This window comes from Phycodurus eques, chromosome 16 (genome assembly GCF_024500275.1).
Source record: "Phycodurus eques isolate BA_2022a chromosome 16, UOR_Pequ_1.1, whole genome shotgun sequence".
NCBI lineage: Eukaryota > Metazoa > Chordata > Actinopteri > Syngnathiformes > Syngnathidae > Phycodurus > Phycodurus eques.
In genome coordinates, this window is record NC_084540.1 from 14,342,959 (window position 1) to 14,369,274 (window position 26,316).

At 40.1% G+C, this 26,316-nt stretch overlaps 1 protein-coding gene across 1 annotated transcript in view; it reads left to right on the top strand.

The window, feature by feature from the left end:
- Positions 1-26,316, top strand: part of LOC133414365 (voltage-dependent T-type calcium channel subunit alpha-1I-like) — a 149,923-nt gene that overhangs the window by 66,774 nt on the left and 56,833 nt on the right. Inside the window, 4 exon segments of the mRNA XM_061699653.1 lie at positions 5,705-5,816; positions 13,856-13,989; positions 17,526-17,623; positions 22,251-22,410. Of these exon segments, the coding sequence (XP_061555637.1) occupies positions 5,705-5,816; positions 13,856-13,989; positions 17,526-17,623; positions 22,251-22,410 (504 nt within the window).

Below are 26,316 nucleotides of genomic sequence, written 5' to 3' on the forward strand. Positions count from 1 at the left end.
TGCTGGTTTTAGAATCACATTAAAGGCTTATGAAATGTAATTTCGAATCACGATCTTCTTCTTCTTCTTTTCCTTTCGGCTTGTCCCGTTAGGGGTCGCCACAGCGCGTCATCCTTTTCCATGTAAGCCTATCTCCTGCATCCTCCTCTCGAACACCAACTGCCATCATGTCTTCCCTCACGACAACCATCAACCTTCCTCTAGCTCTCTTGCCTGGCAGCTCCATCTTCATTATCCTTCTACCAATATACTCACTATTTCTCCTCTAGACGTGTCCAAACCATTGAAGTCTGCTCTCTCTAATTTTGTCTCGAACCTTGGCTGTCCCTCTGATGAGCTCATTTCTAATTATATCCAACCCGGTCACTCAGAGAGCGAACCTCAACATCTTCATTTCCGCCACCTCCAACTCTGCTTCCTGTTGTCTCTTCAGTGCCACTGTCTCTAATCCGTACATCATGGCTGGCCTCACCACTGTTTTATAAACTTTGCCCTTCATCCTAGCAAAGACTCTTCTGTCACATAACACACCTGACACCTTCCTCCACCAGTTCCAACCTGCTTGGACCCGTTTCTTCACTTCCTGACCACACTCACCATTGCTCTGGATGGTTGACCCCAAGTATTTAAAGTGCTTTAAAGTCCTCCACCCTTGCTATCTATTCTCCCTGTAGCCTCACTCATTCATGCACATATATTCTGTTTTACTTCGGCTAATCTTCATTCCTCTTCTTTCCAGTGCATGCCTCCATCTTTCTAACTGTTCCTCCAGCTGCTCCCTGCTTTCACTGCAGATCACAATGTCATCTGCAAACATCATGGTCCACGGGGATACCAGTCTAACATCATCTGTCAGCCTATCCATCACCACTGCAAAAAGGAAGGGGCTTTGGGCTGATCCCTGATGCAGTCCCACGTCCACCTTAAATTCGTCTGTCACACCTACAGCACACCTCACCGCTGTTCTGCTGCCCTCGTACATGTCCTGTATTATTCTAACATACTTCTCTCCAACTCCAGACTTCCGCATGCAGTACCACAGTTCCTCTCTGGGTACTCTGTCATAGGCTTTCTCTAGATCTACAAAGACACAATGTAGCTCCTTCTGACCTTCTCTGTACATTTCCATCAACATCCTCAAGGCAAATAATGCATCTGTGGTACTCTTTCTAAGCATGAAACCATACTGTTGCTCGCAAATAGTCACTTCTGTCCTGAGTCTAGCCTCCACTACTCTTTCCCATAACTTCATTGTGTGGCTCATCAACTTTATTCCTCTATAGTTGCCACAGCTCTGCACATCACCTTTGTTCTTAAAAATGGGCGCCAGTACACTTTTCCTCCATTCTTCAGGCACCTTCTCACGCACTAGAATTCTATTGAACAAGCTGGTCAAAAACTCCACAGCCACCTCTCCTAGATGCTTCCATACCTCCACAGGAATGCCATCAGGACCAACTGCCTTTCCATTTTTCCTCCTCTTTAATGCCTTTCTAACTTCCCCCTTACTAACCATTGCCACTTCCTGGTCCACCACCTCTTCTACTCTCCCTTCTCTCTCATTTTCCTCATTCATCAACTCCTCGATGCCGTACTTACCCATCACTTCTTCATCACCCCTATTACCTTCACCAACATGTCCATTACAATCTGCACCAATTACGACTCTCTTTCTGTCTGGGATGCTCAGAACTACTTCGTCTAGCTCCTTCCAAAATTTCTCTTTCACCTCTAGGTCACATCCTACCTGTGGGGCATAGCCACTAATCACATTACACATAACACCCTCAATTTCAAATTTCAGCCTCATCACTCGATTTGATACTCTTTTCACCTCCAAGACATTCTTAGCCAACTCTTCTTTTAAAATAACCCCGACTCCATTTCTCTTCCCATCTATACCTTGGTAAAATTATTTAAACCCTGCCCCTAAACTTGTAGCCTTACTGCCTTTCCACCTGGTCTCCTGGACACACAATATATCAACCTTTCTCCTAATCATCATGTCAACCAACTCCCGAGATTTTCCTGTCATAGTCCCAACATTCAAAGTCCCCACATTCAGTTCTAGGCTCTGTGCTTTCCTCTTCTCTTTCTGCCGAAGAACCCGCTTTCCACCTCTTCTTCTTCTTTGACTTCGACCCACAGTAGCTGAATTTCCAACGGCGCCCCGCAGGTTGACGGCACTGGTGGCGGACGTTGTTAACCCGGGCCACGACCGATCCGGTATGGAATTCTCTGGATAAACGCTCATATTTGTTTGGCAAAGTTTTAAGCCGGATGCCCCCCCTGACGCAACCCTCTGCATTTATCCGGCCTTGGGACCGGCCTACAGTTTGCACTGACTTGTGCCCCCCATAGGGCTGCATTAATTTCAAATCACTATCAAAGCTATAAAATAAACAGTGATGCCATGGCACACTACTGTGCCATGAGAGCTCATCAGGGGTGCTGCAGAAAGTTTTCCAATTTCAATTAATTTGTCTGAACATTTTTTACTAATTACACATATATATTTGTTAATCTAGCTATGTCAATGATGTGTAATGTTAGGCAGAACAATTTATTAAAACTGAGTTTCCACCTGTTGCCATTCATACAACAGAATACATTCTGGCTTCCTGCAAGTATAACAGCTTTGTGTTCAATTAAACAGGCCCAGATTTTACACTAAGTGAATTTGTGAGTCAATTGAGATGAAATCATCAATTTATTAGTAGTAGTATTCATACTTTTGGTGACATTTTTGTTGAACTTGCCGTAGTAACTAAAATGGCTGCCTTGGCTCAATAAAGTTTGGGAAACGCTGGTCTAAAATATACCATGGAAAATGAGTACAATTAAAATTTTAATCATACTGGACACAAAAAAAAAATACATTTTCTGAAAAACAAAATTTGTAAAAAAAAAAAACATTACAAAATATTACATTGCCAAACTCCCATGATCGAAACAGCAACTATGAGTTAGAGGAAACAAGGGATAATGATCAAAACTAAAACTACTGGTTCCGTTTCTTAAGAGGGATTTAAAAGAAATCTATCCATCCATCCATTTTCTGAGCCGCTTATCCTTACAAGGGTCGCGGGAGTTCTGGAGCCTATCCCAGCTACCTTCGGGCTGGAGGCGGGGTCCACACTGAATTGGTTGCCAGCCAATCGCAGGGCACATAGAAACAAACAACCATTTGCACTCACATTCACACCTACGGGCAATTTATAGTCTTCAATTAACCTACCATGCTTGTTTTTGGGATGTGGGAGGAAACCGGAGTGTCCGGAGAAAACCCACGCAGGCACAGGGAGAACATGCAAACTCCACACAGGCGAGGCCGGGGATTGAACCCCGGTCCACAGAACTGTGAGGCAGACACTCTAACCAGTCTCTAACCGTGCCGCTAATAAATTTATCATAATTTTTTGGCAGAAATTTTGAGTGAAAATATGTAGATTATTTTTTATTTTTTTTATAAACTTGTGTTTTTCTACCATGTTACAATAAGCATACATAACAGTCTCAGCAATATTCAAATTCCACTTTAAAACTGGTTATTTTGCATCAACCAGTGGAAGCACTTCTCAAAGGAGAAAAGAAATGAAAGACACCCAGCTACTAAATTGGTTCATGCACCATTGCCTTCCTTTTTATTATTGTGATGATTAGAATAGCCTTTCTCCCTAGGGTTGCCGGCATAAAATTGAAACTCTTTGGTTACCTGAATGCACAACGGGCCACAAAAAGAAATCACAACACAGAGTGAAATATTTTGTCAAAAGGGAAGACAGTGTGCTTGCTACACTTAGAAAGAACCACAATTGAATAAAAATAGGACGAAAGAGGAGTCTCTGATAAGAATCTGTATTGACATAGAAAGGCAGGCATAAAAAATGACAGGAACTCACAGGAAGGGTAAGGCTATAAGGTCGCTGTCTATATAAAGAGGAGGTGATGGTTAGATGAAAACAATATGTTATGCGCGATCACAAAATAATTTAAGACAGGGGCTGCTAAAGCACCAACAAATTAAGTATTTTCTCGTCTCTTTCTGTCATTTTGCGCTGGTGTCACACTGGTTTAGTTCCTTGCCAACACGAGGATATGCTGACATCAGCAGATATCGGCTCGTGTGCTAGAATCAGCCTGTTGTGAGTCAGCCGCCTGCAGTCTCAATCCCCCTGAGGAGTGTGGGCCATGTTTGGGGTCAATATGACGAAGAACCTCAAACCGGCGTTTAGTCGTTTGAGGTTGAGGTTTGCTTGTGCTGCTGCTAACTATGAGCGTTGACGTCACCGAAGATAATTACAAAGAGTTCTTTGCGGAAGAACTTGCATGTTGTTGTCAACACAGTTTGGGACTGACCCACTCTGCAAAAACCTTTACTTATAGTCTGTCTCCAGCTACTCTCTGCTTTTTTTGTGTTTTGTTAAGTCTTAATTGCCACTGAGTCTCAATTTTCTAATCATTTACTTGAGGCAGGTTCTCTTGTAGTGTTGCGGAAGTGTTGTACTCACATGCTGGGTGAATGCTTTTTATCGCCTTATGCAAATTCTCCGGAGACAATCCGTTGAACAATGACTGCATGAGCTTAAAATCTGTTTTTTTTATTAACATTCTATGACAGAGAAATATTCTTATTCTGTACCTTATTGTAATGAAATTGCTTTGTCAAATCACAGATGGGTACACATGATCAGGAGATGGCCTGTTCAAGCAGAAATAACTCAATTATTCTGAGCTTTCACAAAGGACTTGCAGTGTAGTTGTTCACATAGATGTGATTGTTTAATGACCAGTCCAGGGTGTAGTCTGTCTTTTGCCCAAAGTCTGCTCAGTCGGGCCTCCAGCACCTACTGTGATCATAGCCAGCCCAATTTGAATCCAATTGTCATTTTTAGTTTAAGGTGCCGCGGTAGATAGGATGATTGGTAAACTTGAACGCTGTGGTACTCAACATGTTGTGTACATGTAGTATGTAGGGTGAAAATTATTATTAATTATTAACTACTATTATTAATAGTCATTTGTCAGGTGACCTACTCTACCTGGATATAAATCAAAGCCATTGTTAAAATATGATCGTAAAACAAAAGCTTCAACAAAAATCTTGAACTGCATTGGCTATGTTTTCGATTAGATTAAATCAGTATACGCACTACAGCTTTCATCCAAACACATAATAGGTGTTCTGTGCCTTGGGAACGACTTGCATTGCCCCCAACAAACTAGATTTTGTGACTCATTCAGTCCCACAGTGTGCGAAATAATGATCTTCATCTCTGTATTCAATTGCTTGCTTGTTGCATGCTTCTGTTGAATCACAAAGCTGTTTATTTCCTTTTTGCAAATCTGATTTCATCTGAACTTTTTCATAACTTTTTAAATCAGACATACAAAATATGATGGAGAATAATGATGACTTCCTCTACTAAACATACACAACAAGATGGAAGATCATGATAGTTTATGTTTTGTCTATTTTACTTTGCACAATCAAGCAGGCTCCTGTCTCTTTAAGTTGCTATGACCGGTAGACTGTATCCATACTGTTCGGTACCATTTATTTTTGTCAATGAAAGGAAGGTATAAGGGGTCACATTGACAAAAATGTTTTATATTAAATTGAATCATTTGTTTTAATTGTTGTATATAGTGTTGTACCACTGCGTGAAAGCTGCTCCACCCTTAACCCCATTCCTGTTAACACATGGTTCGAGAGGATTAGCATCATGGTCATCTTGCTCAACTGCGTGACTCTCGGAATGTACCAACCCTGCGAGAACATCGACTGTACCTCGGACCGCTGCCAGATCCTCCAGGTAAGTTGGACATGTCATTCACTTGCTTTGTATTAGGAAACAGTAAGGTGAAGCTACAAATGTATCACAAATCACAAATGGAACTGGATACAGGGATGGACTTCATGGAAGGCAATTAGTTATCTGTGCCAGTGATGATGTGCTTTTTGGGGGCTTTTTGTTTGTTGGTTTATGTCCTTACTGTATAAACATTTTGATAAATCACCAGTGATGTTCCCATTAAATTTAGGTGACACTTCATGCATTGATGTAATGAAAAATATAAACATTTCAAAACAAACCCACTGTTTGATAATGAGGTTTAATTAAAGGCGAAACTCAAAAGGTGCAATGTGAAACATTTAATCCAGATCTGAACCATAACGCACATTTGGTAGGTTTGGATGGTTAAAAGCTCAGGATGTCAAAATGCTTATCTGCATGCTGATGAATAAAATATGGATCAGGTTGAAACATCTACTTTTGGCTATTTATTGTCTTTTCTGTAGGTGACAAATGTTTAATTATGCCTTGGCAGAGGTATGGTTTTCTGAGTGCTCTTGTTTTGAATAAACGCCAAGTCACACAGTATGTAGAGTTACATACATCTTTTGCATTGTAAAGCACCAGCAGGGGAAACTTGCGATCCTCATGCAAATGACTAAACTGGTCAACCATTTCACTGTACCTGAGCTGAATTTATTTCTCTGCTGGATAAATGCTGCAGTAGCTTTTTCAATAAATGTTAACATAATGAGAACGAGCTCAGTAAAAATTTCTCAGCTCCTCTGCTCATGTACCAAATAGTTGTTTTTGATTGGCTTTTTTCCTCCTCTGGGACTCTAAATTGGTTTTCCCCAAAAATATACTGGCTACGAGGCTCACTTACAAGTACAAACGTGAATGTAATTGGCCCTTGACTCGAAATGTATTTACATAGTATTATAGTCTACAAATTTCACATCTTTCATAGATCCATTTCCACTTGGGTGACAGTATCTTCCTGCTTTAATCCTCTGTGTATTCCAACATCCTACACAATTCTCTGGCTTTTGCTTCTCTAACAAGTCTATTGTTTCCTGAAGTAGTCGGGCACCTCTTCTAGTGACTAATAGCAGACATTTTGCTGACAATGCTGTTACAGTGAGGTTAGGGGTGGCCCTCCGTTGCTACTTTTGTGAAGTATATTGTCAGCTTGGGCTTTTAAAGTAAAGGTGTAAAGAATACTGTATTAGTCAACATGCTCAATGATATGACCCATTATTTGGAAATACAATTTTTTATACAAAATATTGTAGTTATTATTCGTATAACTTGCATTTCTGTACATTAGTACAGATACAAATATTTTTGTGATGCATCATTTATCAAAATTCCTTATGCAGTTGTAAAAAGTAAGCGGAAAAGGTGCATTTTTCAAAATATTAATGTGAAGATTTAAAAAAAAATCAATTTAGTGATCTCATTGTATGACGTTGAAATTTTAGAAAATATCGTTATTGCTCTCTCAGCGGCTGCACTGCAAAAGAAAAAATAATAAGACTAAGAATAAGAATAAAAAAGCAAAAAAGACTCTGAGAAAAGCTAATAATAAGTATGGAATAAGGAAGAAATATCTTGCCCGGTTGCTCTGGTTTTAAGATCCATCCATCCATTTTCTGAGCCGCTTCTCCTCACTAGGGTCACGGGCGTGCTGGAGCCTATCCCAGCTGTCATCGGGCAGGAGGCGGGGTACACCCCGAACTGGTTGCCAGCCAATCGCAGGGCACATAGAAACAAACAACCATTCACACTCACAGTCATGCCTACGGGCAATTTAGAGTCTCCAATTAATGCACGTTTTTGGGATGTGGGAGGAAACCGGAGTGTCCGGAGAAAACCCACGCAGGCACGGGGAGAACATGCAAACTCCACACAGGCGGGGCCGGGGATTGAACCCGGGTCCTCAGAACTGTGAGGCTGATGCTCTAACCGTGCCGCCGGTTTTAAGATCGTTTTACTAAAATTGCTCTGCTTTTAAGATCTTTTTACTAGATCTTTACTATTAAGATCTTTTTACTAGATCTCAATTGTTTACTAAAATTGCTCTGGTTTTAAGATCTTTTTACTAAAATTGAGTAAAACAAGCCATCAAAAAGAATACACAAAGTATTTTTGACTTTAATTTACTTCATATACTGACTGGAATGAATATTTCACCACTTATTTTAAGGTTTTTCTGTATTTTGGGCAGCCAGCCTATTTTTGTAATTTCAAGAAATCTTACCAAGTCTAACTGAAATGGCTTCTTTTTTTTTTTTTTGTCTGAATCCTCTCAAAACAAGTATATAGTCCTTATAGTTAGAGAGGGAATTTTTGCACTGTACTTCATAATTTATCTTTCCCATTCATTTTCAACATCATATTTTAAATGACTCGTTTGTTGAGTTAAGGGGAAAGGTTTTAAAGTAAACACTATAATCTTCTTCAGGCATAGAAGGGTCCTCTTTTGCTTTCTCATTACTGTTTTTACAAATGTGTATTGTCAATTGATATATAGAACTCACACTTGAGTTTTATATTTGAAGAGGACTGAAATGCCATTTTTTTTGTTTTTTGTACAATAACTCGTAATCCATTTCTGGTCCTATTTGTCGCTGAGTGTAAAATCACTGTTTTGATTCATCTCGACTGTCACTCATTTGCACATGCCACCAAAAGATAGATATGTGATGTATCTTTGTGTTTCAACATAAAAATCTGAGTGACCTACTTAACACATCCTCTCCTTCCACTCCCAAATAGTAGCATATGAGGTAGCTTCCATAGCAGCTCCCGTTTCACATCATGAAAGGGCCCTTGACACGTAACACCCTCGCTCTCCTTACAAATCATGTTGATGATTAAACCTGATAGGCTGACTGAAAAAGAAGCTGGCGGTAGTGACAAATAGCTACAATGAATTCATTCCCCCTTTCACTTGGAGCCGAGTGCAACACAGATCCGACGGGGCGCAGCCAATGTTGAATTACACGTGCGGCTGGCAGGCGGCATTATTTATCAAAACATCATTTAAACAGCTTATGAAACTCATCTTCTCATCTGACTCTTAGAACTCTGGAAGCTCTGCTGATGTCTGATTTGTGATTGCATCATACTGAGTGACTCAATTTTATCAGACTGTAGTGCACACTTTAGTAGTTAAATACCTGTACAAAATAGCCACTCACAAGGCAGTTTATAATACACCTGACTTGACCAATCTTAAAAGGTCCAATACAATAGCAATCTCAAAATTCAGCCTTCGAGATTGACATTGTGAGAAATTTAATAATTCAACAATAAGTTTATTAGGCAAGGCAAGGCAGCTTTATTTATATAGCGCATTTCATACACAACTAAACAATGTGCTTTGCAGCATTTAAAAACAAAGTACAAAAATAAAAGACAGCTTACTAAAATTACTAAAAGAACATAAAAATGCAAGATTTGTTTTTTTTTTTAATGGTTTTAAAATGCTTTAAAAGAGCTCAGTCGTAAGTGTTTAACATGGACTTAAAAACATTCACAATTAGGGCTGACTCCACTTCTGTTGGCAACATGTCCCATTTGTGTGCAGCATGACAGCTAAATGCTGCTTCACCAACCCTATTTGGTTTTAATTCTGGGCTCCACTAACTGACCTGAATCTGCAGATCTCAGAGCTCTCCTGGGTTAAGATTCCATTAGCATTTTTTAATGTACTCAGGTCCTAAACCATCCAGTGATTTATAGAACAGTAGAAGAACTTTATGGCGGCACGGTGGACGACTGGTTAGAGCATCAGCCTCACAGTTCTGAGGACCCGGGTTCAATCCCCAGCCCCACCTGTGTGGAGTTTGCATGTTCTCCCCGTGCCTGCGTGGGCTTTCTCCGGGCACTCCGGTTTCCTCCCACATCCCAAAAACATGCATTAATTGGAGACTCTAAATTGCCCGTAGGCATGACTGTGAGTGCGAATGGTTGTTTGTTTCTATGTGCCCTGCGATTGGCTGGCAACCAGTTCAGGGTGTACCCCGCCTCCTGCCCGATGACAGCTGGGATAGGCTCCAGCACACCCATGACCCTAGTGTGGAGAAGCGGCTCAGAAAATGGATGGATGGATGGATGGATGGATAGAAGAACTTTACAGTCTAATCTATAGCCGACTGGGAGCCAGTGTAAAGACTAGAACCCGAGCTGCAGCATTCTGAATGAGCTTCTATTTTGAGGGAGTCCAGTCAGAAGACCATTATAATAATCAAGTCTACTGGAGATGAAAGCATGGATGAGCTTCTTCTGGTCTGCTTGAAACTGCTTCACTCTGGATATGTTCTTTAGCTGGTCGGAGAAAGTTTTAGTGAAAGTCACCTCAGAACTATCAGCACACCAAGGTTTCGGACTATGTCTTAGGTTTTTAAAGAGAGTGACTCCAGGTATTTACTAACAGCAATCCTCTTGACTGTCAAAAACATATACCTGGATCTTGTTGTGGTTGTTGTTTTATACAGTGACACAACACCTCAGTTGAACTGTAGTCATCTGGGGGACACCGCTAGATATAACTGTCTTCGGGATCGCTATGATAGTCAACATTAAAGTTCTGAAGAATTTGACCCAAGGGTAGCATTTACAGGCTAAACAAAAGGGGTCAAAGAACTGACCCTTCAGTGACCCCATATGTCACTGCAATTCAATCAGATTAAAAACTTCTAATGGTCACAAAATAACTCCTTTCCTCCAAGTAGGACCTGAACCATTTAAGGACTGTTCCATTGAGTCCTACCCAAGTTTCTAACCTTTTCAACAGAATGTTATGATCTACTATATTAAATGCCGCAGTGAGGTCCAATAATACAATAAATGACACCCTTCCTGAGTCAGTGTTAAACGTTAAAGTTGCGATGAACTGATTCTGTACTGTGATGGAATGGTTGATGGACCATTTAAATCAAATCAAAGCACCTTTATTTTCCAAACGGCAGAATATTGTGTAACTCTTTTATTGAATTGCATTTGTCGGTATATTGTATTTGGGTTGGAAGTAAGTCGATTAGACAAAAAAAGGTACTTGATGTCCCCATACAAAAGACAACCTGTGTTTCTTGTATCTTTTAAGATTGTCAGTTCTAAAACCATCAACAAACCTTTACAGGTGTCTGTTCCTCATATGTTGAGGAGGAAGGAAACCTTGTTGAGAAATTGACTGCTGGCCAGTATAAACTCAGTCAGCCTCTAGACTTGTTTCGTAGCTTTATAGCCATCTGGCAGTTTCGCTGCTGCCACCACACCAGACACCAACAACGGCAACCACTTATGAGAATTGAAATCGTATTTGATTCAAAAGTGAGTCGACGACTTGGAATTGGGCATGAAACAAGCTTAATCAGTGTATGCCCAGTTTTAAAGAGCTGTAGTAAGAATTCTAATCACAAATACTCATGAAAGTAATGAGGCAAACACACAAGAAAGAACTATCCAATTGAGTTGTTCTAACTCACACATACTATAGTTGTTGAACCAAATCAGACTTGAGCAAAGATGTGGTGCTGTAAGTATATCTGAGGAGCCATTCAATATATTCAATTGGCCTAAGATCAAAGAATGAAGACAAATTTTATGATAAGTAGATGAGGAAAATAGACATTTCAACAAAATTGGAATTGGGACTCAGACTTGGAAAAAAGAGGATATTGTGATCCAGCAACAAAAAAAATACACAACAATTCTTCATCCATTTACCCTCTAGGGTGGGCTCAGGCTGCAAACAGCCATCTTGAAATTGTTTGTGAGTGCTGCTGAAAGAGGAACATTCTCTCCACGTGAAAAACATAACTCCTGGATGCGTCCACCTTCCTCTCATCTGTGTTCTGCAGCCCACTGTGGGTTACTGTTGACGCTTTTGTTTGTCATTTATCTTCTGCCTGAAACCTTCCCTCGGTAATAATCATAAAGTATTTGTGGAAAATCGTATTGCCATTGCAGCATGTGTATTGGTCTGGGCCATTTGTTGAACCCACAAACTAAATTCTTGGGGCATGTGCGCAGCTTAACGCTACATTCACTCACTCAGTCCCATATAATACCTCTTTTTTGCCGGCTAAATGATGATAGAAGCAGCCCACTATTGAGAAAGAATGCTATAACTGGCAACAGCTGAGTGCTAATGAAATTGGGGATGTGCTTACTCAAGCAAACTTTACTGCTGGCATAGGATGTTATCCATGTGAGGCAGTAACATTCATCAGAATACTGGTCTGTAATCTCAGCAATTCATTTTACCAAGTGTCAAGATAATACGTTTGTGGCTGGTTGAAATCAATTTGACCGATCGGTATCCCTTGAAGAGACAACTTTGAGTTCAGTTTTGATCTCAGTGTACCAAATCTTGAATGTTGTTGAAATTAGAGTGAGGAATAACACTGACTGCTCTTTGACAAAGGACATGTTGTCATTATTTTCCGCAGGAGACGTTGGCCTCTTGTTGAGCTACCACATTAGCTTGCCTGGTAGTAAATGTGACAGATGGATTGCACTGAGGAACAATTTGAAAAAACAATTCTGTTGAGTTAGATTTTTATCTATTTGGATAACCTAGTTCAAGACCCCGACTGGACCATCCGCCAACATCCCCCGGACTCACAGCTGTGGTGTCCTTGAGCAAGACACTGATACCCCGAAATGCTCCCCGGGCGCTTTAGCTGCCCCCTGCTCCAGTGTGTTCCACTAACGTGTATGTGTTCACTGTGATGGGTTAAAAGCAGAGAACAACTTTCGTGTGCATGCATGCATGTTCATGACAATAAAAAGTGATTCTTCTTCTTCTTCTTCTTCTTCTTCTTCTTATGCTGATTGAAACTAAAATTGGCATGCTGATTCAAAAATTGAAGTCAATTTTTTCTAGCACGTCAACCTTTTTTCTCCACATCTTACCCTCCAGATAAGCAAAATTCCACTGAGTTGACAGTTGATTACGAATGAACTCATCTACAAATCAAAACCTGATAAAATATTTCTCAAAGACTGGGTTTGTGTGTGGATGCCACACATCTTGGGAACTGAATAAAGAAAACACTCTGTCATCATCAAAAAGCCAAATACTTGGCATATCCCACAGCCTGGTGGCTACAACTGCTTCCACTACTCAAATAAAGAGAGTCCATTGAATGACTTACAGTATTACTAAGGCTGCAAACAGTCATACAGCCTAAAGCCCTGGCAAATGTTTTTTTTTCCCCTCCCAAAATACCATAGAAGGTTTTGTTTGTCATGTTCAGAATAACAATGGGAACTGGAAAAAGGAATCTCACCTTACTGCCTCCTCGGTTTTTCCAAAAATATTTCACCTGGATCTTTTTGCTTGGATTTATGCTTTTCCAGGTTCATCTATTACCGGTAAAGTCTGGCTTTTATACATCAAACACTAATATGACAGTTCTGTGCCGTATGGAAGAATTGTCTTTCCAAGTTGTTCAGTGTTTGCACAACAGCCGCAAGTACCTTTGTTGTTACAACACACACTGTTATTGTAAAGGTGCACGTTTAAATCACATATCATTGTGAATTGTGTCCTCTTAAATTGAGCAGTTTCCAAACAGCAGTATTTAAAGGACAGTAGGATGGAAACAACTAAATTAAGAAGAACCTGGGATACTGCTAGAAAGTGTGAACTGAACATAAAATTGCCTTTTCAAGGTAGAAAATTGGTCATGGATTGTTTTGAGACCTTTGAATTGAATAAAGGTCAGAACTGAATAAAAACATTTTCCTCCGACCTAGAAAATGTGTTGAAAGGAACTTCTGGGTAAATTACATTTCCTGCAGAACACAGGCAACCTGCGCATCTCTTGTAAAACAACTGTTGATTCTGGAAAGGTCGTCACCTTCTTCCAATTTCATTGTGGTTCCTTATGTAGTTGCTTCTTTTACCAGTAAAGAGAATCGGCTCCTGTATATAACAAATATGCGTCCTTGACAGAGAGAATTGTTTCTAATTCACTTATTGTATCATATATCTCAAACTCACTTTTCTGTAACTCAATTCTCATCTACATTTCTCATAGGCTTTCGATGCCTTCATCTACATCTTTTTTGCACTGGAGATGGTGGTGAAGATGGTGGCTCTTGGAATCTTTGGTCGTCACTGTTACCTGGGAGATACTTGGAACAGGTTGGACTTCTTCATTGTCATGGCTGGGTAAGTTTCCCTCAAACTTAGTACGTAGAAATAAAAGTTTTCAGGATTTCAATTTTTTTTTTTTTAACACCAAGCAGCATTAGTGAACCTCATGAAGCTTATTGTAGGCAGACATATCTGTGGTTTTCTTGTTTTGTTTGTTTGTTTGTTTGTTTGTTTGTTTTTAACATCAGTGATCCCACTTAAACAGAAAGCATGACACCTTGTTCTTTCATAACCCCCTTTTTTCCAGATAGTGAACTCAAAATACACTTTTAAGGAAACAAGGCTACTTTACCAGTCTTTTGGGAATAGCTTGTTAATATGCACTACTGCCTTTCCAAGTGAAGAAACAAAAATGTTTATATATGTATGATGTATCTCCTTTGCAAACAGTTGTAAATATGTCAAATTCAGCAAATGACTAAATTATTTAATAAGTCTCTCGGGTTATACCTGACTTTGTTTAATATGCGTGTGTGTCTTTTTTTAGAGAGAGTTTATGCTTTTGTAAAACTGCCTCTGCCTTAATTTCCCTTACCTCACATCCTTGAGATTAGTGTCTGGACTAATTACTGAGGGCAGTGCCAGTGGTGCCAGGCCAAATCTTGGTTGACAGTCTGCTATTATCTCTTTTTCTTGTTGTTACCGCCTCATGCTCCTGCCATAATCTTTTATTTTCCTTCGTTTAATACACTATGTATAGAAAATGTGTTTTATACCCCGAGCTTCAGTTAAGGCTAGCCCATAGACTCCTCCTTAAATTGTATCTTTATTTTCAAGCTCATTTAGTTAGTTGTATTTTGCGTTATACATTGCAATATTTACCCTGTTGGTCTGTAGGAAAAGTGAACTATACTATACTATACTATACTATACTATACTATACTATACTAGAGACTATACTAAGTCTTTGTGGGCATCCATCAACCTTATTCATCCAAATGTAGGTACAGTATGCACAGTATGTAGGATTTTGCTGGAACAAAGAAGCATTCTATCGCTTGGTGTTTTGTGTTTTTGTTCTATATTCAGAGCTGTACTGTATATAGCAATATTTACATCTTTAGTGTATTTATAACTGTGAAATGCAAATATGTTTTATGCAAATGATACTTTGTTCATGGGGGAAGATCATCATTAATGAAAACTTTGAAGCAAGCATCCATCCATCCATCCATCCATTTTCTGAGCCGCTTCTCCTCACGAGTGTCGCGGGCGTGCTGGAGCCTATCCCAGCTGTCATCGGGCAGGAGGCGGGGTACACCCTGAACTGGTTGCCAGCCAATCGCAGGGCACATACAAACAAACAACCATTCGCACTCACAGTCACACCTACGGCAATTTTAGAGTCTCCGATTAACGCATGTTTTTGGGATGTGGAAGGAAACCAGAGTGCCCGGAGAGAACCCACGCAGGCACGGGGAGAACATGCAAACTCCACACAGACGGAGCCGGGGATTGAACCCGGGTCCTCAGAACTGTGAGGCTGATGCTCTAACCAGTCGTCCACCGTGCCGCCTTGAAGCAAGCACATTTCTAATTTGACAGTTAAGTCCCTGCAGCTTTGACATTTTGCATCTGACCACTTCTTCTTCACTGTCAAAGCTGCATCTTCTCCCTGGGTCTCCCCCCGCTGTAGGTTTCTTCAGAGGGTTTTTCATACCATTATGAACATACAAAATATTGAATACCGGTAAGAGGATGTATATGATGAAGATATAAGGGAAACAGAGAGAAATACCTAAGCGGGAGGCTTTAGACGAGCCACTAATTACTTTCTCCAACGCTGTAGCCGGATGGATGTGTATAGAAAGAGCCATGTCTCTCATGTACGTGTACTCATTTTACACACACGCATGAGGACAATAGATCCCTACACTCTGAGGCACGGCTGCAATCTTTCATTTATTCAAATGTCCCCCAGATGCAATTGAATCAGTAATCCGTGCAATTGTGAATGGTTTTGTTGGTGTATCATATTGTGTCACTAGCATTATCCACCCGGGTGGCATAAAACACGGTGTTATGTGCCATCAAGCTCAATACAAGAAGGCAAGTATGTTGTTCTTGGTTTAACAACTCCTTTTTGACGTTGTAGCTCTTCTTCAGGATCTCAGCTACCCACATTCAATCAATGCAGCACAGGTATGATTGTATTTGAGGTGGGTGGAAAAGGTTGGCCCCAAAACAACACTTTCGCTCTTCTTTAGTCTGTGACATTTCCATCAAGCTGCACTGTCACATGCAGTGTAACATTTTACCACAACATTGGGACTTCAATGCAGCACCGGCCCAAATGTTATGTGGTCCCGTTGCTTGCTGGGGGATACAATTAGTAGCTTGAGCTGCTGCCTGTCAGCTGTGGGCTACAACAGTTCAACCCTTGTTGCAGCCGCTCCTACTCAATTGTGAGCTGCTGTCGCGTTGATGAGTCAATGCTGAAGTGAAAAACCTCACCATCTTAGTGAGGGACAGGTTGCTGTGCTGTGAAACCAATAGATGTTAGTAGCCTGAGTGTTGGAGTGGTGATGCTGGTGGCGTTATGCTGCCTCAACTCGGTCGTAGCCCCAGGCAAAGCAATGTTGTGCACAAACACGCTGAAGGCCCACCACGCACCGGCCAACAAGGACGAACCCATCTGAACTGTCATGCCATATGGGGGTATCGCAGATGTAACAGCCAATCAAAGATGCACAAGAAAGTTCTCAAAAACGGAAAAAAAAGATTTCTGAGTTCTAAACCTAACCGAGTTACATGACACAATGTTCAACATTTGCTCAACATGTTATTAACATAGTTTAATTTTTGGTTGCCCAGCCCATTCAAGTAATTAGTACCCTTGCAGTTGGAACAATTCTGTGTTCAGGCAACTTGGAATTCAATCTACAATCCATCCATCCTATAATATTCATCCTGTTCAGGGTTGTGTGACGGTGGAGCTTGTCTCAGCTGCAACTACACCTTCAACTGGTCAGAGACAGACCGCCGTTCACACGCTCATTCACATTTATTTCTTGTGGGGATAATACATTGAAGTCTGAAAAAAAACATAAGGATCCATTGGCATTCTCAAATCTGCTGTTGGGGTTCAAGGGGGATTTCTGTGGGAATAACAGAAACATTTGTTTTTTTTTAAAAAGACATGTTTCAAACACACATATTAAACACCCTTTAAGCATTCTCCTGTGAAAGTGTTTTGGCCTTGGCGACACAAACAGCTTAGCCATGCTGCAGAAATTTATTAACAGATGCCAGCCTTTAAGTGAGCCACAGCATCCTGCAGGAAACACTTGAAATATGAAGCCGTCATTCTTCCTGCTCTCATTCTCCTCCTCACCTCACTTTCATGTAATTTCCCTTCCCTTGCCTCTGGCTTGCTCCATATACCCCACACTGCTGGGACAGGTGAGATTAGATCAAAAGAATGACCACTGATAGTAAAACCCAACTCGGGATCTTTGGACCACCTGGAGCTATGCTTGTCCGTTTGTCATAATTTGACAAAAGCAAGATTAAAGTGTTCTTCGTTCTCTCTTCCATTTCTTTATCTCCAGCATGGTAGAATACTCTCTGGACCTGCAGAATATCAACCTGTCAGCCATTAGGACGGTGCGGGTACTTCGTCCCCTGAAAGCCATCAACAGAGTGCCAAGTGAGGACATCTTTTAATCTATTTGGGCTGTTTTCTGCAATGTAAACCCGTGTGTGTCTTGGTACTGTATTTATGTAGGCTATTCTGCCTCTTCATGAAAATCCATTTATATGCATTATACTATATGTATGCTGCTCTGCTGCCATCCCACCTGTTCTCTATGGGGATCATTAAACATTCATAATATCCTTAATCACAAATCGTAGCTAGACCCTGAGTTACAGCTTCATCAAATCAGATAATGCTCTTTCATTGATCATGTAATAAGTGCTCTACATTAATCTAAAACTTTGAGACAGGCAGACTTTATGATGAGCGTTATTTTAATTTGGGCAAATGGTTCTGAATCGTGGTTACTATGAAACGTGCGTAGCGTGTCAAACTTGTACTTTTAAGAGAATTTTTTTTAAGGAGGTCATCTTTTTAATTTTATTTGATCAGTCTTCCCAAATGAAATCCTTACTGGTCTCACCAATGTGTCTAAACCCGGGGTGGTCCTAACTTAAATTTTGTAGTATCATCAAAGTAATTGGTTAACTATCAATAATGAATATGAAAAAATGCTTTGTTCTGGGTATGAATCTCTCCGCTTTGATGTTTATGCTTCCTAACGCTCTTAAAATTGGGCTTGATTGAGTTCCATAGCTCTCGACTTACAAATGATGTCTGCAGAAAGAATTCCCCCCAAAATAGAGCCCGTCAACCCATCACAAGAACTACTACGTATTCTGCGGTGTCATTTTGCCTATATTGAAAGTCTGACTGTTTTGTTTAGACAACAACAAGTGGAAAAAGTGATGGTGAAACATTTTAATAGGCTTGTTAAAAAATAAATCGATAATTGAAATGTAACTGCTTCCAGATTCATTTCCGCATGTATAAATGGTTTTCGTCTGCTCAATTTTGGATGAATTGCATCACAAATGCCTCTCAGACGTTTGAAAAGAGTTTCAGTGGATGACACAGGCATTTCTATAGGCTGCATGGTGGTATTGTGTGACACAGGCACACTTTGATGTACACTGCGGGCTGTCACGCCGTACACCCGCCATCATGGCACCGTGTTTGTACTATTTTATCAGTGTTGAAAGCTTGATAAAATAGTTTTGGGTGATGATGTTAAACAGGCGTTTCATTTTGTGACATGAAAGGCATTTTTTACTCGTCATGGTGCTTGGTTGACCATGGACTTTGATGGGCACGGGTGACTGTCATATCGGTGGACACCTGACAAGGATGTCCCGGCCAAAAGCTCAACGTCGCTTAATGTCAGAAAACTATGATCAATCATCACCAAAATTTATGTGGACATCTCTATTTATTTATGCCCACTTACGCCTCTGAAAACATCAGAATGATCGGCCCAATTTTTTTGTTTTTGGTTTTATGGATATTTAAACGTTTTCCTCTTCATAGACGCTCACTAGAAAAAAAGGAACACGCTTGACGATACAAACTCCTTTTACAGCTACATATGTTCAGCCTAAACAAAGTTAAAATCATGTTTGCTCAGTTGTCCAATTGAGATGGTAATAATAAGACATCATATCTACGAATCTCCCATCAGCAGATGCATGCATATGTGCATCATAGCTATGTGTAGATTGCAATATTTCAATGGATTGTATGTGCTTGCTGTTTGTTACAAGTGACCGTGTGTGTAATTACTTTGCGGTAGCCCGATTCTGTCCGCTATCCGTGACCCCATTAGAGGTGAGGAAGCGGGAGGGCTTCAGGCTATTTGTTCCACGTTTTGGTGGATCACAGCTCTGCCACAGACACCCAGAGTGCACGTGTGCAACCGCACCCCTCACACACCTCAATTTGTAACCCTCTGACAAATTGTTAGATAATAGTTTCTTGCTGTGCGCTCACTACTGGATGCATGAGACGGAGTGTGTTGGGTTTCCTTTATTGAAGAAATTGGTTTGAGATGGAAGTAGAGCCAAAATGTAAGTCAATACTACCTTATAGTGAATAGAAAGTAGGAACATATAGTTCAAGGAGGGGTCGCCTGTAACCGCAACCTGGTTTTGTCACTGAGGAGAGAGATATACAATGTGTAAGAAAAAAACTGAAACTGCCAGTTATGTTTCTTTACACTCTTGTTTATGTGTTGTTTCAAAATGTTTTGTGTTACGTTTTTCCGTTCCCTCATTTCTTTATTTTTCTTGTGTGACTTCTCGGTGCTCCTTCAGGCCGTGCCTCATCTCGTTCGCCGTCTCTCAATCGAACCCTCTGCTCACCCAATTAGGACTAATGGAACTCTAGTCTAATGGAAAGGCCCTTTGGGAACAAACACATTTAGACTTGCATCTAGCTGCCTTCACCACACACACACACGCACACACACACACACACACACACACGCACTTGCACACGCAGACCTCATACTCAAGGAACACTTCTGCTCTGCATTTGATGAGAAAATTAGTGAAGACAGTGTTAGACACTTTCAAACTAATACATTTTTGTCATGCCATGTCATTGACAACATGTCTGGCTGATAACATCACCAACCACTGCCTTCATGTTTAGTTACATATTGCATGACTTTAAATGTGTCATAATCAGAATCAGAATCATTCTGATCCTAATAAGATCCTAATGGTCCTAATGTGCCATAATCTGGGTGAAATAATAAATTAGCTACGACAGAATGGTTAAGATAACTTTTATAAGCAGTTTAAAAAAATCATTTTAACTTCATTTTAAGCTTATATTAGGTGACTGAACTACAGGTGTCTGCTTCTAAATGTTGTCAACTTGTGAGTCATTCCCAGCATTGTCTCATTTGTCAGCTTCTCACCTGTCACTCATCGCTTCTGCAGAATAAATGCACTGTTGTGATGATGACACATTAGCCGACTGTTGAGCTGTTACTCGCTAATCACAGCATGGCCCTGAAAAACACAAACACACATTCATCAAAGGCAACAACAGTGACGCCCACGCTAATGATTGCAAACGCGCCGAGTCTTGTTTCAATCACTTACTGAACACTTCTCACAAAAAGATAAGTTAGGGAGTATCTACTGTGTGTGTGTGTGTGTGTGTGCGTGTGTGCGTGTGTGCGTGTGTACATATATATATATATATATATTTATATATTTTTTTATTTTTTTATTTTTTTTTCCCTATAATGGCTGTTAATTATATGACTTGAATGAAATCACTGAAGTGCATTGAGCCGAGCTAGGATGTGACTTCAGCTTACTCAGGGCGCTGCAATGTTGCTAAAATGCACAATAACCATTACAGGTCAAATTAAGTTCACCTGTAAAGGTTATTATGCATTGTAGCTTCATCCTGAAATTTCACCCGAAAGCTGAATATCCCCGACTTTTTGTGAGTAGTGTATATGGATGTACATTGACTTTCAACCAAGAATGTGAGCAACCCTTCATCTTATTTAACCCCTATCGTAACAAACCCATAGCGTTTTGTGTCTTCACTGATGACTATGTGAACACAGGTCCTCACAGCATTGGTAAAACGTTAAACAAGTAACACACATACACATGCACGTCAGGTGCCTGTATGAGGTGGCTTTGATCTCATCAGTGGGTTTCACCTCTTTCTCCCCGTCAGTCGAATCCGTTGTCATCAGATGCCACTAATCACATCTCAAACATGTCATCACTGCAGTACAACTCATACACAGGGGATAAGGTCATAATTTTAGCAGCGAATCTGATTGTATGTAATTAAGCTTCCACTAGTCACGAGTGAGACTTGCATCTTTCTATTCAGAAAGTAGTTGGGATGCTGCTTATTCTCTCTTTGCCAAAATGGTTCTTTCAAATTTTCATCTCCCAGTGTTGTCTTAAAGTCTTTGTCTGATGTATACCGGCTCCTCTGGAGAAACCGTTATCTCCCACTGCTGAACCACCATGATGACTTTATTTCTGTGCAGAGGCTGTACAGCCATATTTCTCTTTGCTTTTAAATATCTTCACCAAAAGCTTATTGTTGTATATTTGTTTGTCTTTGATGAAGATACCTCAAAACGTCAAAACATTTTGTGCAGAGGTGAATCTTGGGCCAAGGAAGACAGTATTACGTCAGATTTCCAGATTTCATTACATTGAAAGATTATGCAATTCCTCACATTTTGATAGGGGAGGGCGGTGCATTTGGTACCTGGGTTTTTATTGGGATTTACCTGACTTAATCCACCTCTTAATTTGTAATACTGCCACTATCACATCTTGGGAGGGACAAATTTGAAATCTGATTTCAACCAGCCCTACTGTATTTTAAGGCACTGGGCAGATTAGATTGACATGGCAACATATAGAGGTTAATATATTACTGGACTAAAAAAAAATAATAATAATGTCTACATACAGAACTGGAAGTGATGCAGCCAAGAGCAACACTACGAAAAGAAAGAAATAGAATAATAATATAATACTACTTTAATACAACTTCAGGGAACAAAATAGGTCAGTGCTTCTCTGATGCAGATGTGATGCGTCTTATGTATATAATAAGTTATTGTCTGATTCTCACAAACGTGTTATTCAAGTGCTCATTAAAGTCATGTTTTGTATTGTTTTATATAGATTAAAAAATGTTTTGATCTTATCATTGACATATGTTTGTGATTTTAATTCACCTGCAGGTATGCGTATCCTGGTGAACTTGCTGCTGGACACGTTACCCATGCTGGGCAACGTGCTTCTGCTATGCTTCTTTGTCTTCTTCATCTTTGGAATCATTGGTGTGCAGCTGTGGGCGGGGCTGCTGAGGAACCGTTGTTACCTGGAAGAGAACTTCACCCTGTAAGCTAAACCTTGTCATGCAAAGTCCCATTTCAAATTGAATAGAGGAACGCAAAGCCTTTTTGTCACATATAAGCCATTTCGCAAAGCCATTTAAAAAAAAAAAAAAATTCGCAAACCATGCCCAACACACCTATATGATTTTTAATATGTTCTCGCAACCATACTTAAGTAATATTGCATTTAAAAATGATGGCAACTTTACAATAAATTGGATATCATCGCTGTTGGGCAGAATCAGCACATCTCCGAAACCACAACTTTTCAGGAAATAAAAAAAAAATGCCACCGTGCTTGAGTTACCAAACACTGCATCCCTTAAGTTGGTATTATACCTTATATTGCTATCATATATTGTTGTGCACCAACATCAACACAACACCTCCCTTTAATTATGTTCAATTGCTAATTTTATTCATTGAAAATTCACCCATTAAAGTCTGGGCTTGCGCCGAGCACCAGGCGAGAGAAAATACTTTAATATTTAACAAAAGCTAAAGACTGTGGTTACATCATCTTCCCAAACTCTTTTTCCAAGTTCTGAAACCCATGAGTGATGCAATAAAGAAACCATTTAACTGACTAGCCAGCGTAATGAGCAGAAATTAATTTGCACCCTTTGTGGCTGATGGGCTTCCTTCTGCAATGACACATGACAAGTATCGATTTTTAACAAAACAGGTCTACTCAAATGTTTCTAACCAAACTATGTTCACTTGTTTTCGTGTTTTCGCACCCCACCCCCGCCCCTCAAAAAAAAAAAAAAAAAAACACCATACAGACTTTCACTTTTTTGAGGCGACATAATACAGCAAGGTGCCTGCGGACTCAGGAAATGGTGGCGTTATACAGCAGTACGACACTTCTCAGACAGTTGAAGTGTCGAATATTTACTGTCAAGCAATTTTCAACAATTACGATTGGTTAATAAATGGTAAAAATAACAGACCATTTGTATCGATTTGTGAAAAAAAATTAGCCATATTGTATTTGGAGATAAGCAGTTTCTGCCCAACAGCGACACCTTGACTATAATGTATTTTTATTCAATTATATGTTTGTTTACTTACGTGTTGTTGTATGTTGTTGTTTTTTGTTTGTTTCTATTTTTATTTTACATTGCTATATCGATGCCATTTAACCAAAGTATTCATTTCAAAATAATTATGCAAGAGACAGTAGAAAGTAAAAATCCATTTTGTTGTCATCAATTTCACATAAATTCTATAAACCCGTATATGTTTGTTGGTGTTTTCTCCACCTCAAGGTCTTGCATTCTCCTTGCCCTTGTTTTCTAAGAATAGGATTAGTTTGCAGCTGCATGCCTACATATTCACAACATGCCAACACGCCTGCCGCCTGTCTGTGTCACACTGACATTCACCTTGTGTGTCTGAGGGTTTGATTGCATGGCATTCATTCTCTTGGTTCTTGTTCATGCTGCCAGCAAGACAACAACCAATATAAAAAAAAACATTCAGTATACAACATGACCTTGATGTTAATGTTCTAACCTGTCCATAAGATATCGATACGGCTTTGTTCCTCCTCTGATCATGCTGATACAGCAAGCGGTAATGACATGGAAAGCGGATGTGTATCTGCCAGTGAACAAAAACATGTCTGCTTCATCCTCTTAAAAGTTGAGTGCTGAAATTTACTGGAAACCTCTTCAGTAACTTAATGAGGTAACATTTTGTGTTCCGCTTCATTTGACTAAAGAGGCTTAAGAGGCTTTTTTTATGTGTTTTGTTAGTTGTACAGTAGTTGTTTTTTTGTTTGTTTGTTTTTTTTTCAACTAGAGTGGGTCGTACACATTTGCTGACCAATGCAGACTTTTCAGTTTTGTTGGATGCATTATTAGGGTAGAAGAAGTGTAATTTCGCCTGTAATTGAAATCTGCAGGAGCGAGAGCGTGCTTGAGAGCTTAATTAGAAAGGTGCTAGTGAGTTAGCACTTGAGCGCTATTATGCTAAGTGAAGAGCTAATGTTGCCTCCCTGAGAGGCAACAATGGAGTGTCACAGTCAAGTGCGGCAATCACTTTGCCATCTGACACCTTCTGTCTCTTCATGTTCTACACTATTATCACTCCTAACAGCCTGTACTATCTCCATTTTGTCTCCAAATAGATGTACTGTTTTAAGTCTCTACTATATCACTATTATCTTGGATATTATTGACTAAAGGGAGGCTGAGTGACACAATGCAATGGAAATCACCGATAAGGGATGGGCAATGTATTGACTATGTGATAACAAATTAATAACCATATGTGGGAATATTTATTTGTAATTTTATACGCTCTTTAAAAACTTGAACTGTGAATAGCTGTGAATGTTTATTGATGGCTTACACTTGACATGTATGTATGTCTTGTTTACTGACTGTGTTGATTACCTAAATGGGATGTAAATAGCCCTCACATAAGGCTGAGTGACTTTAAATTTGTATGTTTAATTGATGTCACTCCAGGTATTTCATTTTTTTATGTATTTTTTTTTTTTTACATTACAAACTGTATTGTAAGTCAAATTATTCATACCTCAAAATTATTCATATCGCAACAAAATACGTGGTTGAAGCCACATATTTAGCGAGTTGAGCGAGTTTATATCATTGGACATTCCTTTTCTACTGCTCAACAGATATGGATAAAATATTTACTAGAAAAGCATTGTGTCCACTGAAAATCCACCAATAATTTATTTTAATTGACCTAAACTGACTCTTGTCCATCATCTGTTTAAATGAAGCTAACCTCAGCATTACTCCACTGGCCTGAAATTGTTTTCCTAATTTAATGATGTTTACACCGCTTCTGCAGTTTAGATTTATAATATTTGTTTGTGTTGTTTTGGCAGGGACTAGTGTGTACACATCACCGAACGGCATATTTCGCTGACGTTATTATCTGATCTGTCAGTTTACGCAGTTGCGATGGCAGACCGGCTGGCCAATGCCTGATGTTGATCGGAAGATATCATATTTCATCGATTTTTTTCTCTCTCTCTCTCTTTACGCTGCCATGACGAGTATCTGAATTGCACCACTTGAGACCAAAAATAAGAACTGTCACTCGATCAGTGTAATGTAATTCCGGCCAAGGAATTCAATGTCCCTGATGGAAAATGTACAATATCATAAACAACCTATTAGGTATCAGCCATACCTGCCTAAATGGAGCATTCTTATAAAAAACCTTTGACAGAGCTCTTGTGTTTGATCCAATTAGATTGTGCAGGTGTACCAAATTAAGTCTTGGGTGGGTTTATGTCCTCATTCCAACTTTCTATGATGATTCTTCCTTCTCAGTTTCACTAAATATGACAGCTGCTACTCCTTGAGCCCTCTCTGCATCTCACTCCCCGCAAGCAGGTGTGTTCGCAGTGTGATGTCAGACGTTTGTCACGGTCACACTGCGCAATGCAGACTCACCAGTGGGGGGGGGGGGGGGGGTGCAACAGCCTCCATTCATGCTCTTACACTTTGACAGAGGCTTCTCTCTGTATTTCTTTTGTTCTCCAAGTCCCAGTCTCATTAGCACAATCACTGTGCTGCACATTGTGCGTTGAAAGTGGAGAGCAGAAAGTCACGCGCACAGTGTGTGCCCTCCTGTTCAGCGAGCATATAACATATTGCATTTTTCAAGAGACCGTCATTGAGTGGTAACAACTGTAAGGCCACAGGCTGGTGTTAACAAATGGTTCCGCTACAGTCGTGATGCAACTGGCACACTTGGAATTGGCGCATCCCCCAGCTGCCAATGCAGCAAATGCATTGGCGCTCATGTAGGCGTGCACACCCATGGGCACCTATTCATAGCGCGTAGAATTGCTGGTGTGTGTACACGCTGTTTGCCTTCAGCAAGCCTCTCTTCAAGGACACAAAAAATGAGCAAGAGGGGA